The sequence below is a fragment of the Hemitrygon akajei genome, chromosome 1 (assembly GCF_048418815.1).
Source record: "Hemitrygon akajei chromosome 1, sHemAka1.3, whole genome shotgun sequence".
Taxonomy (NCBI): domain Eukaryota; kingdom Metazoa; phylum Chordata; class Chondrichthyes; order Myliobatiformes; family Dasyatidae; genus Hemitrygon; species Hemitrygon akajei.
Window position 1 is genome coordinate 54,231,422 of NC_133124.1, and position 18,883 is coordinate 54,250,304.

Consider the following 18,883-nt stretch of genomic DNA (forward strand, 5'->3'; position numbering starts at 1 on the left):
GTTGTGGAGGTCAGGCCACTGGGTGTATTTAAGGCAGAGATTTACAGGTTCTTGACTGGACATGACATCAAAGGTTACAGGGAGAAGGCCAGGAACTGGGATTGAGGAGATAAAAAAAAAGGATCAATCATAATTGAATGGCAGAGCAGACTCGATGGGCCAGATGGCCTAATTCTGCTCCTGTGTTTTATGGTCTAAAAGCAAAAAATCAAATTTTTACAAGTTGATGACATGTAGCTACATCAGAACATATGAAATAGGAGCAGGAGTAGGGGCATTTGGCCTGTCAAGTGTGTTCCACCGTTCAATAAGATCGCGGCTGATCTGGCCATGGACTCATCTACCTGCCTTTTCCCCATAACCCTTAATTCTTCTTCTATGCAAAACTCTATCCAACCTTGTCTTAAATATAAATATACACCTACCATAACCTCCCTGCTGCATCTAAAATGTGAGATCACTTGTGCAGCAACCATTTAAATTCTACTTCCATATATCAGTCCATGCCTCTTCTACTACCACAAAGGGGCCACTCTGAGGTTGGAAGAGCAACACCTCATATTCTGTCTGGGTAGTCACTGACTTGATGGAATGAATATCGATTTCACTAACTTCTGGTAATTTCTCCCCCTAACCTTTCTCTATTTTTCCATTCTCCATTTTGGCTCACTTTTTACCCCCTCTTTTCTCCTCCTTCAGCCATTCACCTTTCCACCTCTAACCTCTGAGCTTCTTACTTCACTTCCCCCCCCCCCCCTCACCTGGTTTCACCAGTTTGCTTGTACTCATTCCCCACCCTCCCCACCTTTTAATTCTGGCTTCCTTTCTTTCCAGTCTCAGCCCAAAACATTGGCTGTTTGTTCCCCTAGTTCCTCCAGCATTACAGTGGCATACAAAAGTTTGGGCACCCATGGTCAAAATTTCTGTTACTGTGAATAGCTAAGAGAATAAAAGATGACCTGATTTCCAAAAGGCATAAAGTTAAAGATGACACATTTCTTTAATATTTTAAGCAAGATTAGTTTTTTTTATTTCCATCTTTTACAGTTTCAAATTAACAAAAAAAGGAAAAGGGCCCGAAGCAAAAGTTTGGGCACCCTGCATGGTCAGTACTTAGTAATACCCCCTTTGGCAAGTGTCACAACTTGTAAACATTTTTTGTCGCCAGCTAAGAGTCTTTCAATTCTTGTTTGGGGGATTTTGCCCAGTCTTCCTTGCAAAAGGCTTCTAGTTCTGTGAGATTCTTGGGCCATCTTGCATGCACTGCTCTTTTGAGGTCTATCCACAGACTTTCGATGATGTTTAGGTTGGGGCACTGTGAGGGCCATGGCAAAACCTTCAGCTTGCACCTCTTGAGGTAGTCCTTTGTGGATTTTCAGGTGTGTTTAGGATTATTACCCTGTTGTAGAAGCCATTCTCCTTTCATCTTCAGCTTTTTTTTCTCCCCCCAATGTGATGTTTTGCTTCCAGAATTTGCTGCTATTTAATTGAATTCATTCTTCCCTCTACCAGTGAAATGTTTCCCATGCCACTGGCTGCAACACAAGCACAAAGCATGATCGGTTCCCCCCCGCCCCCCACCCATGCTTTACAGTTGGAGAGGTGTTCTTTTAATGAAATTCTGCACCTTTTTTTCTCCAAACATACCTTTTTGCTCATTGCGGCCAAAAAGTTCTATTTTAACTTCATCAGTCCACAGGACTTTTTTCCAAAATGCATCAGACTTGTTTAGATGTTCCTTTGCAAACTTCTGATACTGAATTTTGTGGTGAGGGTGCAGGAAAGGTTTTCTTCTGATGACTCTTCCATAAAGGTCATATTCGTGCAGGTGTCACTACACAGTAGAATAGTGCACCACCACTCCAGAGTCTGCTAAATCTTCCTGAAGGTCTTTTGCAGTGAAACAGGGGTTTTGATATGCCTTTCTAGCAATCCTATGAACAGTTCTCTCGGAAAGTTTTCTTGGTCTTCCAGACCTCAACTTGACCTCCACCATTCCTGTTAACTGCCATTTCTTAATTACATTATGAACTGAGGAAACAACTACCTGAAAATGCTTTACTATCTTCTTATAGTCCCCTTCTCCTGCTTTGTGGGCATCATTTATTTTAATTTTCAGAGTGCTAGGCAGCTGCTTAGCGGAGCCCATGGCTACTGATTGTTGGGACAAGGCTTGAGGAGTCAGGGTATTTATAAAGCTTTGAAAGTTGCATCACCTGGCCTTTCCTAACAATGACTGTGAACAAGCCATAGCCCTAACAAGCTAATTAAGGTCTGAGACCTTGGTAAAAGTTATCTGAGAGCTCATATCTCTTGGGGTGCCCAAACTTTTGCATGGTGCTCCTTTCCTTTTTTCACTCTAAAATTGTACAAAACAAAAATAATACACTAATCTTGCATAAAATGATGAAAAGAATGTTTCATCTTTAACTTTATGACTTTTGGAGATCAGTTCATTTTCTACTCTCTTAACTATTAACAGTAAGAGAAATTTTGACCAGGGGTGCCCAAACTTTTGCATGCCACTGTATGTATGTGTTGCTCTGGATTCTCAGCATCTGCAGAACCCCATGTTCTAAACTGGGAGAGCTGCCGTACAGACTACAAAAGCACCAGTTATGCTTGCAGATTAATACCTGCGAGTATAACAATAGTGGGAATTCAGTTGAAAAAAACCCAGAATACCTCATTCATCTTAGCACTAACATGCTGTTTCTAAAAATCAACTGATGGAAAGTCTTGTCTGTTTCCTACTCCTTTTACCAGAAAGGTCAATGACCAGAGGGCAGAGATTCAAGGCAATACATATGGAATCCGCCAGCTGGTGGCGTAGTGGTATCAGCGCTGGACTTCGGAGCGAAGGCTCCCAATTCTGAATCCAGCCAGCTCCCTTGCACGCTTTCCATCCGTGCTGGGTTGAGCGTCAAGATAGTAACTCGGCCTCATTCAAACAAGACAGCCTGCTAAAAAAAACACCATCACAACGGCGTCCCAATGACTCCACTCGGAGTTAAGGGCTTTCTCTTCATGGAATCCAGTGAGGAGCAGAGAAAAAAATAACACAATAAGTTCTCTCCTTGCCTCCCTCTGGTGCTTCTTCTGCCTTTTCTTTCCTCCATGGCCTTCTGTCTCTTTCACCAATTTACTTCCCAGCTCTTTACTTCATCCCCTCCCCCTTCAGAATACACCTATCACCTTCTGTTTCTCTCCCCCCCGCCCCGCCCCAACTTTTTAAATATACTCCTCAGCTTTCTTTTCCAGTCCTGCCAAAGGGTTTCAGCCCAAAAATGTCAACTGTACTCTTTTCCTAGATGCAGCCTGGCCTGCTGAGTTCCTCCAGCATTTTGTGTGTGTTGTCTTAAAACATCATAGGATGGTACAAATTCAGTACGGATTCATAAAACAGAAACCATGCTTGATTAATCTATCAGAATTCTCTGAGAATGTAACTAATAGCATAGGTAAGGATGTGCTACACTTAGATGTTTAGAAATCTTTCACTAGGATCCCATACAGGAGGTCAGTCAACAAGTTTAAAATCACATGGAAGTGGAGAGGAAATATTACAACATGCATCCAAAGGTAGAAAACTAGGAGTGGAAATACACAGGTCTTTTGTTGGTTAACAGACTGTGACTTGTCAGGCAGCAGAGAATCAATATCCACAATATGTCTTGGAGTCAAATGTGAATTCTGGGTTTAATAACAGTAGGTGGAATTGTGATCGAATGGAGCATATAAAGAGAACAAGGGAGTGGGTGAGAACATAGCAGATGGAGTATAATATGGAAACATACAAGAACATTTTGTGCACAAAACAGAAAAGCAGACCATTTTTTAACTGATAATACTACGGTGTTCAAAAGAATCAAAGTGTTCTTCAACACAAGTTATTGAAAGCTGACATGTAGGTATAACAGATTTTTTTTGCAATTATACAAGCCTTTTGTGAAACTGCATTTGAGTATTAAGTTCAAGTATAACTGTACATGAATATAGCCAAATGAAACAGCACTCTTCCGGGGCCAGGGTGCAAAACACATTACCAACAGCGCATAACGCATTGCACATAGCACAAAAAACATACATAAGTTACAATTTAAGAAAAAGAGAAAAAATAGCCCAAGTCCCTGAGTGGCATGACTGTAGAATTGATGGCAAGTTGTCCTGGTCCAGCTTGTTCTTCAATCGAGCGAACGCTGAAGAGCAGCACAGAGTGAACACCAGAGGGGAGCACTGATGGCAGTGGCCAGCCCCCAACCCAAGTACGGATTAACGAGCGCCCTATAGAGATTGGCCCGCATCACCTTGGTGTCCCCTCTCCTGGCCGGTTTCCACAGATAAGCCCACGGATTGGGCCTAGTCCTAGTCCTTGCCACAGCCAAGACAATGCAGCTCCTCCATCATCAGTGTCACCAATGAACCAGTAAATCGGATTTGCAGTATTCTGTGTTACAAATGTCCGAACAGGCTCTTGCAATCACAAATTGTCCAAGACCATCACTTGCACATTTTTTTTGGACCGCACACCATCCCAGCACAACAGCTCCAGGGCACAACACAACAACGGTATACAGCAAGTCTGAGCAACTCGCTGATGGCGTAGTCCTGCAGTACTTGATGTTCTTACTATCTAACAGTGATTTGCAATCATAAAAAGGACATGGGAGGTGAACAAATACACCTTCGATTGGACACAGAGAGGCTGCTGCCTCCGAACGTGCCGCCATTTTACCAGAACTCCATCCACAGTTATGCACACAAAATGCTGGAGTAACTCAGCAGGTCAGGCAGCATCTATGACTGTACTCTTTTCCTTAGATGCTGCCTGGCCTGCGGAGTTCTTCCAGCCTATTTTGTGTGTTGCTCAGATTTCCAGCATCTGCAGATTTTCTCTTGTTTACCATCTACAGTTATGACTGGTCTATTTAAAAAAATGCCATTGTGGAAGTGTAATGTATATTTAACAGATTGGTTCCAAAAATGGCCAATATACCATGAGAACATATTGAATAAACGAATATGTATTAGACCAAAAGATATAGGAGCAGACTTAGATCATTTGGCCCATCACGTCTGCTCCACCGTTTCATCGTGGCTGATTCAACTTTCCTCTCAGCCCCAATCTCCTGCATTCTCCCCATACCTCTTCATGCCCTGGCCAATCCAGAATCTATCAACCTCTCTCTTAAATATACATAAAGACTTGGCCTCCACAGCTGCTTATGGCAAAGAATTCCACAGATTCACCACCCTCTGGCTAAAAAATTACCTCCTCATCTCCACTGTCACGCCTTCTATGCATGCTTTGAAAGGGAAAACACAACTACAGCTGTGAAGATCCCTGCTGCACCTGATGACCCAGTGATCTCTGTCTCAGAGGCCAATGTTAGACTGTCTTTAAACAGAGTAAGCCCTCGCAAGGCGAAAGGTCCTGATGGAGCCGGGTAAGGCTCTGAAATCCTGTGCCAACCAATGAGCTGGAGTATTCAAGGACATTTTCAACCTCTCACTGCTATGGGCAGAAGTTTCCACTTGCTTCAAAAAGGCAACCATTATACCAGTGCCTAAGAATAATGTTGGCTGCCTTAATGACTATCGCCCAGTAACACTCACATCGACAGTGACAAAATGCTTTGAGGTTGGTCATGACTAGATTGAACTCCTGCCTCAGCAGGACCTGGACCCATTGCAATTTGCCATTCGCCACAATAGGTTAACAGCAGACGCAATCTCAATGACTTTCCACACAGCTTTAGACCACCTGGACAATACAAACACCTACGTCAGGATGCTGTTCATCGATTATAGCTCAGCATTCAATACCATCATTCCCACAATCCTGATTGAGAAGTTACAGAACCTGGGCCTCTGTACCTCCCTCTGCAATTGGATCTTTGACTTCCTAACCGGAAGACGACAGTCTGTGTGGATTGGTGATAACATATCCACCTCGCTGACAATCAACACTGGCGCACCTCAGGGATGTGTGCTTAGCCCACTGCTCTACTCTCTATATACACATGACTGTGTGGCTAGGTATAGCTCAAATACCATCTGTAAATTTGCTGACAATACAACCATTGTTGGTAGAATCTCAGGTGGTGACGAGAGGGCATACAGGAGTGAAATTTGCCAACTAGTGGAGTGGTGCCGCAGCAACAACCTGGCACTCAACACCAGTAAGATGAAAGAGCTGATTGTGGACTTCAGGAAGAGTAAGATGAATGAATACATACCAATCCTCATAGAGGGATCAGAAGTGAAGAGAGTGAGCAGCTTCAAGTTCCTGGGTGTCAGGATCTCACCTGGTCCCAACATATCGATACAGTTATAAAGAAGGCAAGTCAGTGGCTATACTTTATTAGGAGTTTGAAGAGATTTGGCATGTCAACAAATACACTCAAAAACTTCTATAGTTGTACCATGAAGAGTATTCTGACAGGCCGCATCACTGTCTTCTTATGGCTACTTCACTGGCTACTGCACAGGACCGAAAGAAGCTGCAGAAGGTTGTAAATCTAATCAGCTCCATCTTGGGCAATAGTCTACAAAGTACCCAGGACATCTTCAGGGAGCGGTGTCTCAGAAAGGCAGCATCCATTATTAAGGACTTTCAGCACCCAGGGCATGCACTTTTCTCACTGTTACCATCAGGTAGGAGGTACAGAAGCCTGAAGGCCCTCACTCAGTGATTCAGAAACAGCTTCTTCCCCTCTGCCATCCAATTCCTAAACGGACATTGAATCTTTGGACACTACAGTACATCACTTTTAAAAAAAAACAGCATTTCTGTTTTTGCGTTTTTTTAAATCTATTCAATATACGTAATTGATTTGCTTGTTTATTTATTTTTCTCTGCTAGATTATGTATTGCATTGAACTGCTGCTGCTAAGTTAACAAATTACACGTCACATGCCGGTGATAAGAAACCTGATTCTGATTCTAAAAGGATGCCCCTCTATTCTGAGGCTGTGTTCTCTTTTCTATTCATGCATTTTCCTATAAATGTCTTTTAAACATTGTAATTGTATTCATTTTACTCAAAAGGTGGAGAATCTTTGGAATTAGAATTATCCTGGAAGGCAGTGGAAGCTGAGCCACTGGGTTTATTCTAAAACAGAAATTAATTGATTTCTGTTATTTTAAACTATATTTCATTTTACAAACCTTTCTTTTCAATATGTTTGAAGATACATTACCTTCAGCAATGTTTTCAATGAAAACACTTAAGGGATGACAATAACAAAATTAAAAATAAATACTTTATTTTAGCTGGAAACACAATGCTGCAGCCTGGAGGATTAAACAAAGATAAGCACTGAGGAAAAGTTCTGATACAGACTCAATTCAAATATCAATGATCCCTTTGCCTCTACTGATACTGCTCGGCATGCTGTAGTCTTCTAACAGTTTGTTTCTTGCTATATTTTAGCTGATGGGCTTACAAGTCAAAGTGAGTAAATATTCTTTCAAACTTATTTGGCAAACAGAAATTAAGACAGGGTTACAATGCACCCATTTCATCATAGTCATATAGCACAAAAGCAGATGCAACTTGTTCATGCTGACCATGTCTACCTGAGCTAGTCCTATGGTATTTGCCTCCATATACCTGCCTACATGTCTTTAAAAAGTTGTAATTGTACCCGCCTCTTCAGCTTCTTCTGCAACTTGTTCCATGCACTTTCCATGTTCTGGGAGGGAAAAAATGCTCACCAGTTTCCTTTTAAATCTTTCCCCTCAAAATTATGCTAATCACATTGACTTCACAGCATTTCAATTATGTTAGAACTAAGTTGATTCACAATCCAATCAGTTCATTACCAAGTCATATAAGATGACCCACAATTCTGAATGTGGTCTGTGTTCTGAAATCTTGACAAGAAATTATTCCAGTCTCCAGGGCAATAGAGTAAAGAACAATAAAAATCAATCTTCAGAATCAGAAGACTAAGATATAAAGAATAATTAGATAATATTGAATTTTCAAGCAAGAAAGAGTCATGTAGAACTTCATTAGAAGTATTCAAGATAACAGGACATTGGCCTTAATTTTCAGATTCTTATCATTGGAACACATTGATTGCAGCATTATTGAATAACCCATCATCTTAAAATAAAACATCTTAAACTTAAAATATCTAACAAACAGTGTCAAGGAAGAAGAAAATTTTTAAAAGGCTACAGATGCTGGAAATCTGAAATTTAAAAAACAAAATGTTGGAAAGATTCATTAAGTCAAACAGCATTTGTGGAAAAAGAAAGTTAGTACATCAGTTCAGAGGTCGGTGTCAGAACTGAAACATTAACTGTTTCTCTCTCCACACATGCTCTCTCTCCCCTGAGATTTCCCCAGTATTTTCTGTTTGTTTATATTCAAAATTCAAGATGAAGTGGATTTAAATAAAAGGTGTTTAGCCCTAACCTTTTAATTCAGCAGGGGTCTCTTTCTTTCTAAGCAAGAATGAAATAACTTTTTTTTTTACACATTTGTTTATCTTTCTCAATTGACTGAAACATTAACTAATAATTTATAAATCACAAAGTCGTTAAAACATTTTTTGCTAAATGGAAATGAGATATCGTATGGATTTTCAAACTATGCTCTTATCACTTTTCCCATCATCATAGCAGAGCTGTAAACAAATTTTGTTGCAGAATAATGGCAAGGATATTGCTTATATTAGAGTAATTCTGCTTTTAACTATATCCTGTTATGATGAGAATGCAATATATTAAAAATCGATTTTCATCTTAATAATTCATGCAGCTAGATATCTTTTTCACTTATCCCATTTCTAATTTATATCAATCAATATTTATGTTTAAACTCCATGGACCCGAGATTCATCTTTCTCCAATGTTTACAACATAATTCTGGGGTAAACACAGCATTTTTAGCCTATTTTATTTGCCCTACCATTTATACTTTGATGTTAATAGTAGTACTTTAAAGTCATCTATATTCTTGCAAAGATCTTAAATTCGATAACCTACTGCAAAGTTGCATTTCGTGCAAATTCTGCAATAACCCATACAGGTATCTAGATCTACATTCTGGACAAAGTAACCATCTTCAAGTCATGATTCTACCCTGATTCTGACAACGACCATCTCCCATGAGTCAATATCAAGGGAGAGGGCAATTCCGAGTACAATTCTGGGTAAAGAAAAGAGATTTAACGTCCTTTAGTGGTGTTATAATGTAAAGTAGAAGGAGTAGGTAGTTTACTGAGTGAGCCAGAGTGGGTTAACGCCGTTAGCAACTCAATCTGCAGCCAAGCTGCGATGGGCTCAGCGGGGGGAGCTCTACTCACATGTGCTCCTCTGTCACCCCGGGTGATTGGAGGGACTGGATCCCAACCGGTCAGAAGCCTGAGCCGAGAACCAGCGGCAGGAATCACCGGTAGCGGCCTACAGAGCTAAACCAGCAACGGCAAGAGTCCCGCCCACAGAAAGGCCTCTGTTAGCAGCCGCCCGCTCACTAATGTTAAATGTCCCCTCTCAAGTCCTTGGCCAAAGGACTGCACTTTTGTTCAAAGACTCACCGATAAAAGTGAAGGCCCCCATCCTCCGTACTGCAGGGAATTTAGCCGCCATCCGTCTCCGGAACTGTTTGGTTTAACACCGACCCCTGACCTCAGCAGGCGGGCAGTTTGAAGCCGGGTAGGTCGGTGTCGAGACAGTGAGCAGTCGCTGCTCCCTCTGATCCGGCTAGCTGTGGAATGGTGTGCTGGAAACAATGACCCATCGTACGCTTAAACCTGCTTTAGCAGCCTGTGTTGTCACATCGTAACAAGATTTTAAAAACAGTAAACGCCGGAGAAGCTCAACATCTGTGGAAAAGGTGACAGATTTCCAACATCTGCAGTTTATTTTACTATATCCGTCCATTGCAGAAATTTCATTTTAGGCTGGGGTGCATTAAGCTGGGGTAAAATGTTAGGTTTCACACACAACCTCGAACTTGTGATTGCAAATACGTATCTTAGGGATCAAAGTGATTCAGAAGTAGCTGGATGACTTTTCTTCCTGAAATCTTGTTCTCTCCAAGAGGTGGCGAATACATTATTCGGAGCCTCACGTCATGTCAAAATCCTTCCAAAAATAGCATCAATAGGAACTTTTACTGCATACCTTCAACAAATGTTAAACACAAAGTGCACTGCAGATGCTGTGGTCAAATCAAGACGTACAAAAAAGCTGGACGAACTCAGCAGGTGGGGCAGCATCCGTTGGATCCAACACCCGACCTGCTGACTTCAACAAATGTTGTCGGCCCTGTTTCATATCACGGTATAACCCAATTGCTCAAGCCTTCAACTAGCTGCCCATTCCAAAGTTTTGACTCTCCTCTCCCCATAACAATGTAACGAATCATTAAAAGTATACTCCTCATCAACCTAGTATTTACTCATATTGTTATTACCTCCCTTTGGCTTTTTCGTTCATCTTTCAAAACTATTATTGTGGACCCATCTCTAAAACACACTGGTCCCTTCCACAGTTCTTAAATTACCCGGTAACAATATTGACTCCGACTTTGACAGTTATACTTTCACCAACTGAGGAGCTGCCTGGGACCACATTCACTTGTTTCTATTTTTATTTATCCTTATCTAGCCTAGGAATACCTGAAGTAACTTCATTCCCACAGCTATCAACTGCGGCATCCCCCAAGGATCTAACTTTGACTTTCTCATATCTATTACTCCGTAAAAGCCAAGTATCAGATTTGCACAAGCTGATGACATATAGCTGACTCGTTACGCCTACTGTGACCTCCCTGCTGCCTCTAAAATGTGAGATCACTTGTGCATCAACCATTTAAACAACCTGATCACAGATCAAATCAGAAGCCCCTGCATAAAGAAATGTGATCATCATATCTGTCCCCACTGATCTTCCAAATGGCACTCTTCTCCATCTCCTGTGTATTGCTACCTAATTCCTTGAAATCATTATTTCTTCCTTCTGAAATATTTTATGCATTGAAGTAAGTTGGTTTAATATTGCCGGATGTATGTGAAAGCATTCTTTTGTCGTGGTTACTTGAAATGACCAGGAGTCACAGACAATTCTTCAAGAAGTTTAAACCTTTATTTGCAAACAAAGGCTGAGGCAATCAATGAACTTGTCACCGAAAGCCCACCGAGCTCCGGTGTACAGCATTCTTTATAGTAATTTCTTATCTCAGTTACATTTCGGTTTTATCAGCACACCCAATCAATTTTTAGTTGCATATCATCTATACATTAACTAGTCAATCGCTCTTGCCTAGCTCTTGGTGCGCCACCAGTATTTCTCTCCAGTTTGCATTGGGGCCCCATTCCTGGCCAAGGTTATTTTTTCAGACAACCTCCCTCACATTACATTTCCTGCTCGTACCATCCTGTCCGCCACCGTTATCTCGTACTAAACAAAGGCTGAGTATAATACATGGAGTACATTTCAGCTAATTAGTGCTACTAGCTAAACAGGTGTTCTTTAACTGCCACAGTATGTAGCTAAGAGAATACAATGTATCTAGTAAAACAATACATAGTAATATTCAGTGCATAGGAGTGATTACATAGTGTAGTAAAAAGCTAGTACATAGTGGTTATATTTCAGGTATATATAGTGATTATGTCAGGTATATTTCTCAATATAATCCCCCTTTGAGACCCACAGGGTCTCACACAGAAAGAGAACACTCAGAGGCCGTGCACCAAAGCCAAAATAAAGTCCAGTATTTTAATCCCAAATTTGGGTCAACTACAATTTCTGTACTCGGAGCTCAAAATGATCTCTCTCTGTTACCCTAGGCTGCTGAGACAAAAACCTGTCCCTCCGTAGCTGAGACAGAGAAAAAGACTCAGACACCTTTACAGACTGGTATCCACATCATTAACACCCTCCAGTCTATTTGATGCGTCGCGCAGACTGTAACAGTACATCATTGGTTTTTCTCCTTGTCTGGGGTCAGATTCAACAATTTCCAGGAGCATCGGGAATCGTTTTGCTGTCGCACGCACTATCAAAGTCTTGAGACATGGAAGAAAACAGCACAGAATAAGTGCACAACTTATCAATACAACACCTGCAGCTATTGCCATTTTGGTCAGCCACGCACCCCATCCCTCTAGTCTGCTTTCTAACCAGTCTGCCCATAACTCCTCTGCCCCCCTCCTTAGGACTTCCAGTCCAGTGTGGGCTGTTGCTTAAATCTACTCTGTCCCTGATAGGGCATCTGTGGAAATGCTCCTCTGAAGACATTCATTATTGGCATGGGGTTTTCTGGTCCTTGACTGACAGAATGACCGGTTCCTCCATCTAGTGGTGCTTCATTCACTTTAATGGCTGTACTCACACTGGTGATGGCTGGCAGCATCTTTTTGCTTTTTTCTTTTTCCTTCTTTTTCAGTTCTTCGGGCTGCATTTGCAATAGCTGTCGCTGCACCTCTTCTTGCTGCTCAGCCAGCTTTCGTTTGGCTCTCCAATATTTCTCCACCGCGTGGACTACGTGATCGCTGAATGCTTGTGGGTTCAGCGACGACAGCTCAACCACTTCCAATTTAGATTTGACTTGTGGAGGCATTGCGTCCAGAATGCTTTGCCGGAACAGTGAGTTCAGAAACAAGCTATTTTCCACCTCTTGCTCAGTCTCCAGTCTCCACTTTTTCAACTGGTTTTCAACATAGGCTGCAGGGTTTTCAGTGTCTCCCAGTGGTTCCCCCTTTAAGGCTTTGGGGCCCACTCTGGGTGGATAAAGCTTCCTGAGGGCCTGCCATACCCTCTGCCTCACTGGATCAAAATTGGTCCCATCAGTCTGTGGGCTGTCCACATTCTGCAAGCCAGCCATTTCCATCAGTTCTTTTAGCTTGGAAGTTCCCATCAACCTTATCAGCAGTGCCTTCAAATCTCCCACAGCCAACAATCATCCCGTTGTTTCCTCCTCGAAGGCTCTAATCCACTTTCCTGCCCCCTTGTGCAGACTAGGCAGAGTATTTTTCAGCCCTTCCAGGTCGTGGGATCCCCAAGGGATAAACTACTTGTCCTGATCCTTTTATCAGCAGTGGCAGCATTTCCTTCTCCCCGTTCCATGTAATCAAGCTTCCTTCCTCACCTGATTCTTCATCTATTGCTGACCCTATTTCTACTGGCTGCTACTCATACCTCCTTGGGGTATACCTTCTCCCTTGCTCCTTCTCTCCTCTAGTCCCCTCTTCCATCTCCAATATCTGCCTCTCCGTCCTCTCTCGTGCTTCCTCCAAACTCTCGTCTCCTACCTTCCTCCAACTTCCTCTCAACTCACTCCGTTCTTGCCATCTAGATGATTCCTGTTCTCTTCTAGTCTGTCTGTCTCTACAGTATAACCGATACTCCTCATAATCCCTCTTCTCTCTCAGCTGCTGTAGCCTTTCCACTTCTCTTTCCATCTCCCTTCTTTCCTGCTCCATCCTTATCTTTTCTCCCTCTATCTCATTCCTCAGCACCTCTCTCACCCTCTCATATTTCCTTCTTTCCTCCTCAGGGTCCCAGACCTCTACTTCCCCCTGCAGGCTTACTGTTCCTGATATCATGGGGCACTGCTTGGGTGTTCCCTGCTCATGATAGGGAGGGGGTCTTTCTACTTCTTTCAGATCCGGGTATGGAGCTGAAGCCGGGCTTCTGTTAGGTTTTTCCTCTCCCCCACCTGACTGTTTTCCCTGTTCCCTTTTGTCTTTTTCGTTTATTATCAATATCCTGCCTGTCTTTCTCAATCTCTCTCCCTCCATCCTAAAAAGTTTCAATACGTCCATCTCCTGCTCTCTCCTTTCCTCCCTTTTCTTGGACTTATCGTTTGGTTTATGATTTTTAATTGGTGCTTCCATCTCTTCACACAAGCTTACATCGAATGTCCCTTCTTTTGGCCATTTTGTGCACAGGTTTTTGGTTCTTTTTTCCCATTTCTCTGAAAATGCAATAATCTCACCTCTACTTACTGGGAATTTCTTGCACAGTATGTCTACTGCTGTTACTTTTTCTTCCGCCATGTTATTCTCTTCTTCTCTTAGGTATTATTTCTTTAAAAATCTCACAGTTCAAATACCTCCCCGATCCTATTTCCACGCCTAGCCCTACAGTTTATTCTACCAGTGTTCAAGCAATTTATCAAATTCTTCTTACCTTCTATTCCATTCTGCCCGAGCAGCCCTCAACCTAGGGCAGTACTCACAGAAGTTTCTCTTCACTCTCTCTGCCCGTTCAGCCCTTCGCTTCGTGCGAAGCGGTATCCACAGGGACTTACCAACACCACGTGGAATTTTCTTTACTCAACTTCTTATTACCTTATTCGTACTTACCCCCACTGCAATGTTCTCGATCAATCTTCTGAGCCTCCTGTTAAACCCCCAATTCTGCCAGATTCTTTGGATCGGAGAGACCCTTCGGCAGTTGCTACACACCTCTGAGTCCCCGAGACCCCCAAAACCAACAGAATTTTAGTCCAAATTGTCGCAAAAAGGGCTTATCTTTTTTCTGGGTGCACCTGTAATTCTGTTAGCTCTGTGAGGGCTCCCGAGAGACCGGGAAGCGGCCTCAACCCGCCGAATCCTTTTCGCGGGTCTCTTTCCGATCCTGTTCGTGACGCCAATTTTGTCGTGGTTACTTGAAATGACCTGGAGACACAGACAATTCTTTGAGAAGTTTAAACCTTTATTTGCAAACAAAGGCTGAGGCAATCAATGAACTTGTCACCGAAAGCCCACCAAGCTCCGGTGTACAGCATTCTTTATAGTAATTTCTTATCTCAGTTACATTTTGGTTTCATCACCATACCCAATCAAGTTTTAGTTGCATATCATCTATACATTAACTAGTCAATTGCTCTTGCCTAGCTCTCGGTGCGCCACCATTATTTCTCTCCAGTTCGCATTGGGGCCCCATTCCTGGCCAAGGTTATTTTTTCAGACAACCTCCCTCACATTGCATTTCCTGCTCGTACCATCCTGTCCGCCACCGTTATCTCGTACTAAACAAAGGCTGAGTGTAACACATGGGGTACATTTCAGCTAATTAGTGCTGCTAGCTAAACAGGTGTTCTTTAACTGCCACAGTATGTAGCTAAGAGAATACAAGGTATCTAGTAAAACAATACATAGCAAAATGTGTCTAGTGAAATAATACATAGTAATATTCAGTAAATAGGAGTGATTACATAGTGTAGTAAAAAGCTAGTACATAGTGGTTATATTTCAGGTATATATAGTGATTATGTCAGGTATATTTCTCAATACTTTCAGATTATTTCATCACATTAGTGCATCGAGTCATTCTTTGAGTCATGGTATTTAGATTTAAAAGAGATAATCAATAATAATATTATTGATGACTTGATCTGCAGAGAGCGTGACAGTCATCTTAATCCAGTGCCATCTTGTAGATAGCCCAAACATTTTTTTTAAATGCACAATACACTAACTCTCCTACAGCCATAAATTTTATTTGTCAGTCTACACATTTGGCCACTCCACCTTCTTGCATCATCTCCTTTGTGGAACCAACATATTTACTCAATCATGAAGAAGTGACATCGGTGGCTATACTTCACTAGGAGTTTGAGGAGATTTGGTATGTTACCAAAGTCTCTAGCAAATTTCTGCAAATGTACAGTACAGAGCACGCTGATAGGTTGCATCATCCTCCTGCTTTGGAGGCTCTAGTGCACAGGATCAAAAGAGGCTACGGAGGTTTGTAGACTCAGCCTGCTCCATTGTGGGTGCAAGCCTCCCCACTATCGAGGACATCTTCAAAAGACAGTGTAGCAAGTAGGACACCCACCACTTGGGACATGCCCTCTTTTTATTACTACCGTCAGGGTGGAGCTACAGCAACCTGAAGACCCACAAATAACATTTTAGAAACAGCTTCTCCCCCTCTGCCATTAGATACCTGAATGGTCCATGAACACTAATTCATTACTCTTCTTTTACCCTATTTTTATTGTAATAAAATAAAGTAATTTTATAGTAACCTTATAAGTTTATATGTATTACACTATAATGCCATAAAACAACAAATTTCACGACATATGTCAGTGATAATAAATGTGCTAATAAGATCTATTAAAGATCCCAATAAGCATTAGGAAGGTTGCAGAAAAGATTTACCAAAATGATTCCCAGATAAGACAGACAGACATACTTTATTGATCCCGAGGGAAATTGGGTTTCGTTACAGTCGCACCAACCAAGAATAATGAAGAAATATAGCAATATAAAACCATAAATAATTAAATAATAATAAGTAAATTATTCCAAGTGGAAATAAGTCCAGGACCAGCCTATTGGCTTAGGGTGTCTGACACTCTGAGGGAGGAGCTGTAAAGTTTGATGGCCATAGGCAGGAATGACTTCCTGTGACGCTCAGTGTTGCATCTCGGTGGAAGGAGTCTCTGGCTGAACGTACTCCTGTGTCTAACCAGTACATTACGGAGTGGATGGGAGACATTGTCCAAGATGGCATGCAACTTGGACAGCATCCTCTTTTCAGACACCACCGTCAGAGAGTCCAGTTCCACCCCCACAACATCACTGGCCTTACAAATGAGTTTGTTGATTCTGTTGGTGTCTGCTACCCTCAGCCTGCTGCCCCAGCACACAACAGCAAACATGATAGCACTGGCCACCACAGCCTTGTAGAACATCCTCAGCATCGTCCAGCAGATGTTAAAGGACCTCAGTCTCCTCAGGAAGTAGAGACGGCTCTGACCCTTCTTGTAGACAGCCTCAGTGTTCTTTGATCAGTCCAGTTTATTGTCAATTCGTATCCCCAGGTATTTGTAATCCTCCACCATGTCCACACTGACCCCTTGGATGGAAACAGGGGTCACCGGTGCTTTAACCCTCCTCAGGTCCACCACCAGCTCCTTAGTCTTTTTCACATTAAGTTGCAGATGATTCTGCTCACACCATGTGACAAAGTTTCCCACCGTAGTCCTGTACTCCGCCTCATCTCCCTTGCTGATGCATCCAACTATGGCAGAGTCATCAGAAAACTTCTGCAGATGGCAAGACTCTGTGCAGTAGTTGAAGTCTGAGGTGTAGATGGTGAAGAGAAAGGGAGACAGGACAGTCCCCTGTGGAGCCCCAGTGCTGCTGACCACTCTGTCTGACACACAGTGTTGCAAGTGCACGTACTGTGGTCTGTCAGTCAGGTAATCAATAATCCATGACACCAGGGAAGCATCCACCTGCATCACTGTCAGCTTCTCAGCCAGCAGAGCAGGGCGGATGGTGTTGAACACACTGAAGAAGTCAAAAAGTCAAAAAAAGCCCTCACAGTGCTCGTCGGCTTGTCCAGGTGGGCGTAGACATGGTTCAGCAGGTAGACGATGGCATCTTCAACTCCTAGTCAGGGCTGGTAGGCGAACTGGAGGGGGTCTAAGTGTGGCCTAACCATAGTCTAGAGCTGCTCTAGAACAAGTCTCTCCAGGCTTCATTTACTTGAATAGATTGGAGAAGATGGGTTTCCTTTCCTTAGAACAAAGAAGTTTGATGGGTATTTAGATCAATAAGGTTTCAGATAAATTAGATAGCTACTGTCCTATTGGTGGGGAGGTCAAGAATTGGGGGCAGAAAATAAAAGTGATTGGCGAAAGGAGAAAACGTAATATGAAGAAAGTAATTAAAATGTTGGATGCACTGCCAGGATTGTATGAGTGAAACTCAATTGTAGGATTCAAAAGAGAGCTGGATAAATACATAAAAAATAATTTGTAGGTTAGGGAAGCGGGTGGGACTAGGTAAATAGTTCTTACAAGGAATCAATGCAGATTTAATGGACTGAATTCAGTGATTAATTGATCCGGTCAGCAGGGCAAGTGATATGTTATGGCTGTGCTAGATGGAATTTACAGATGCTTATGTAAACTAGAGTTAAATGTCTCTCAGTAAGTGTTCACAGATCAGGAAGCTATGGCTGGAGACTGAAGTGCAGATATTGCAACACATCAAGGAATAGAGTCTTACCCAGGTACTTTGCAGCAGAAAGTAGTCACATCCCACTATATAGGGTCTTCTGATTTGAACTACAGACAGGGGCAGAAACAGACGCATGGGAACTTCAGATGTCAGGATGACCAAAGTTAGGAAGATTTGCTAAATCAGAGAATAGTAGATTGGGTAGGGGAAAAGTACTCATAAGGGAAATGATAAAGAATATGGTACAAGGTCAGATACAGTCCAAGTCTAAGGGTATTTCAACTGATAAGGCTGGTGGTTACAAAAGTACTAAAGCATCAAAACTGTGCCTATAGCATTTAAACTAAAATATTTGTGCTGAGAGACTAAATAGAAATAAATAAGTATGACCAATAGTCACTACAAATACATAACAGCTGTTTAATAGACTGGGACTTAAATACTGAAGGATTCTTGATACTTAAGGTTCACAAAGTGCAAGGTAAAAGTGGAGGAGTGACTCTGGTAATTAATGACATTTTAGAACGAAAAGGTGAGATCAGAAAACCAAAATGGAGATGTGATTTGCATAAAGCTAAATTAAAATAATTATATAGGAGGAAATAAAAGACCCAAAATCTGTGATTAACCAAAAAATTTGAAGGTAGTATGAAAATTAAAGGAAAACTATTATTATTGTGCAAATATGATTGACAGTAAGAATATTTAACAGAATATTATAAAAGCAAAGAATTTCAAGAAGATTAAAGATTAAGGAAGGAAAAATTAGAATGAAAGATTAAGATCTCTGCCCAGAAATGTTAAAAATAAATTGTAAGGAGTTTGTATACCTATAAAGATAAGAATAACATGGTATTACAGTAAAGATTGTAGCACGGATAAAGCAGTGTCTGATTGGCAGTAGGCAAAGAGTAGGAATAAAGGGAGCCTTTCT

At 41.9% G+C, this 18,883-nt stretch overlaps 1 protein-coding gene across 3 annotated transcripts in view; it reads right to left on the reverse strand.

The window, feature by feature from the left end:
* Nucleotides 1–9,756, reverse strand: part of tatdn1 (TatD DNase domain containing 1) — a 76,096-nt gene extending 66,340 nt beyond the window's left edge. The window contains exon 1 of one of the 3 annotated variants that reach the window (XM_073043374.1): nucleotides 9,553–9,756. In XM_073043374.1, the coding sequence (XP_072899475.1) occupies nucleotides 9,553–9,604 (52 nt within the window). In that variant the 5' untranslated portion in view covers nucleotides 9,605–9,756. Of the gene's footprint in view, nucleotides 1–9,321; nucleotides 9,429–9,552 lie in introns of those variants that run through there. The other 2 variants (XM_073043393.1, XM_073043382.1) reach the window with 2 other exon arrangements.
* Nucleotides 9,757–18,883: the final 9,127 nt, after the last annotated feature.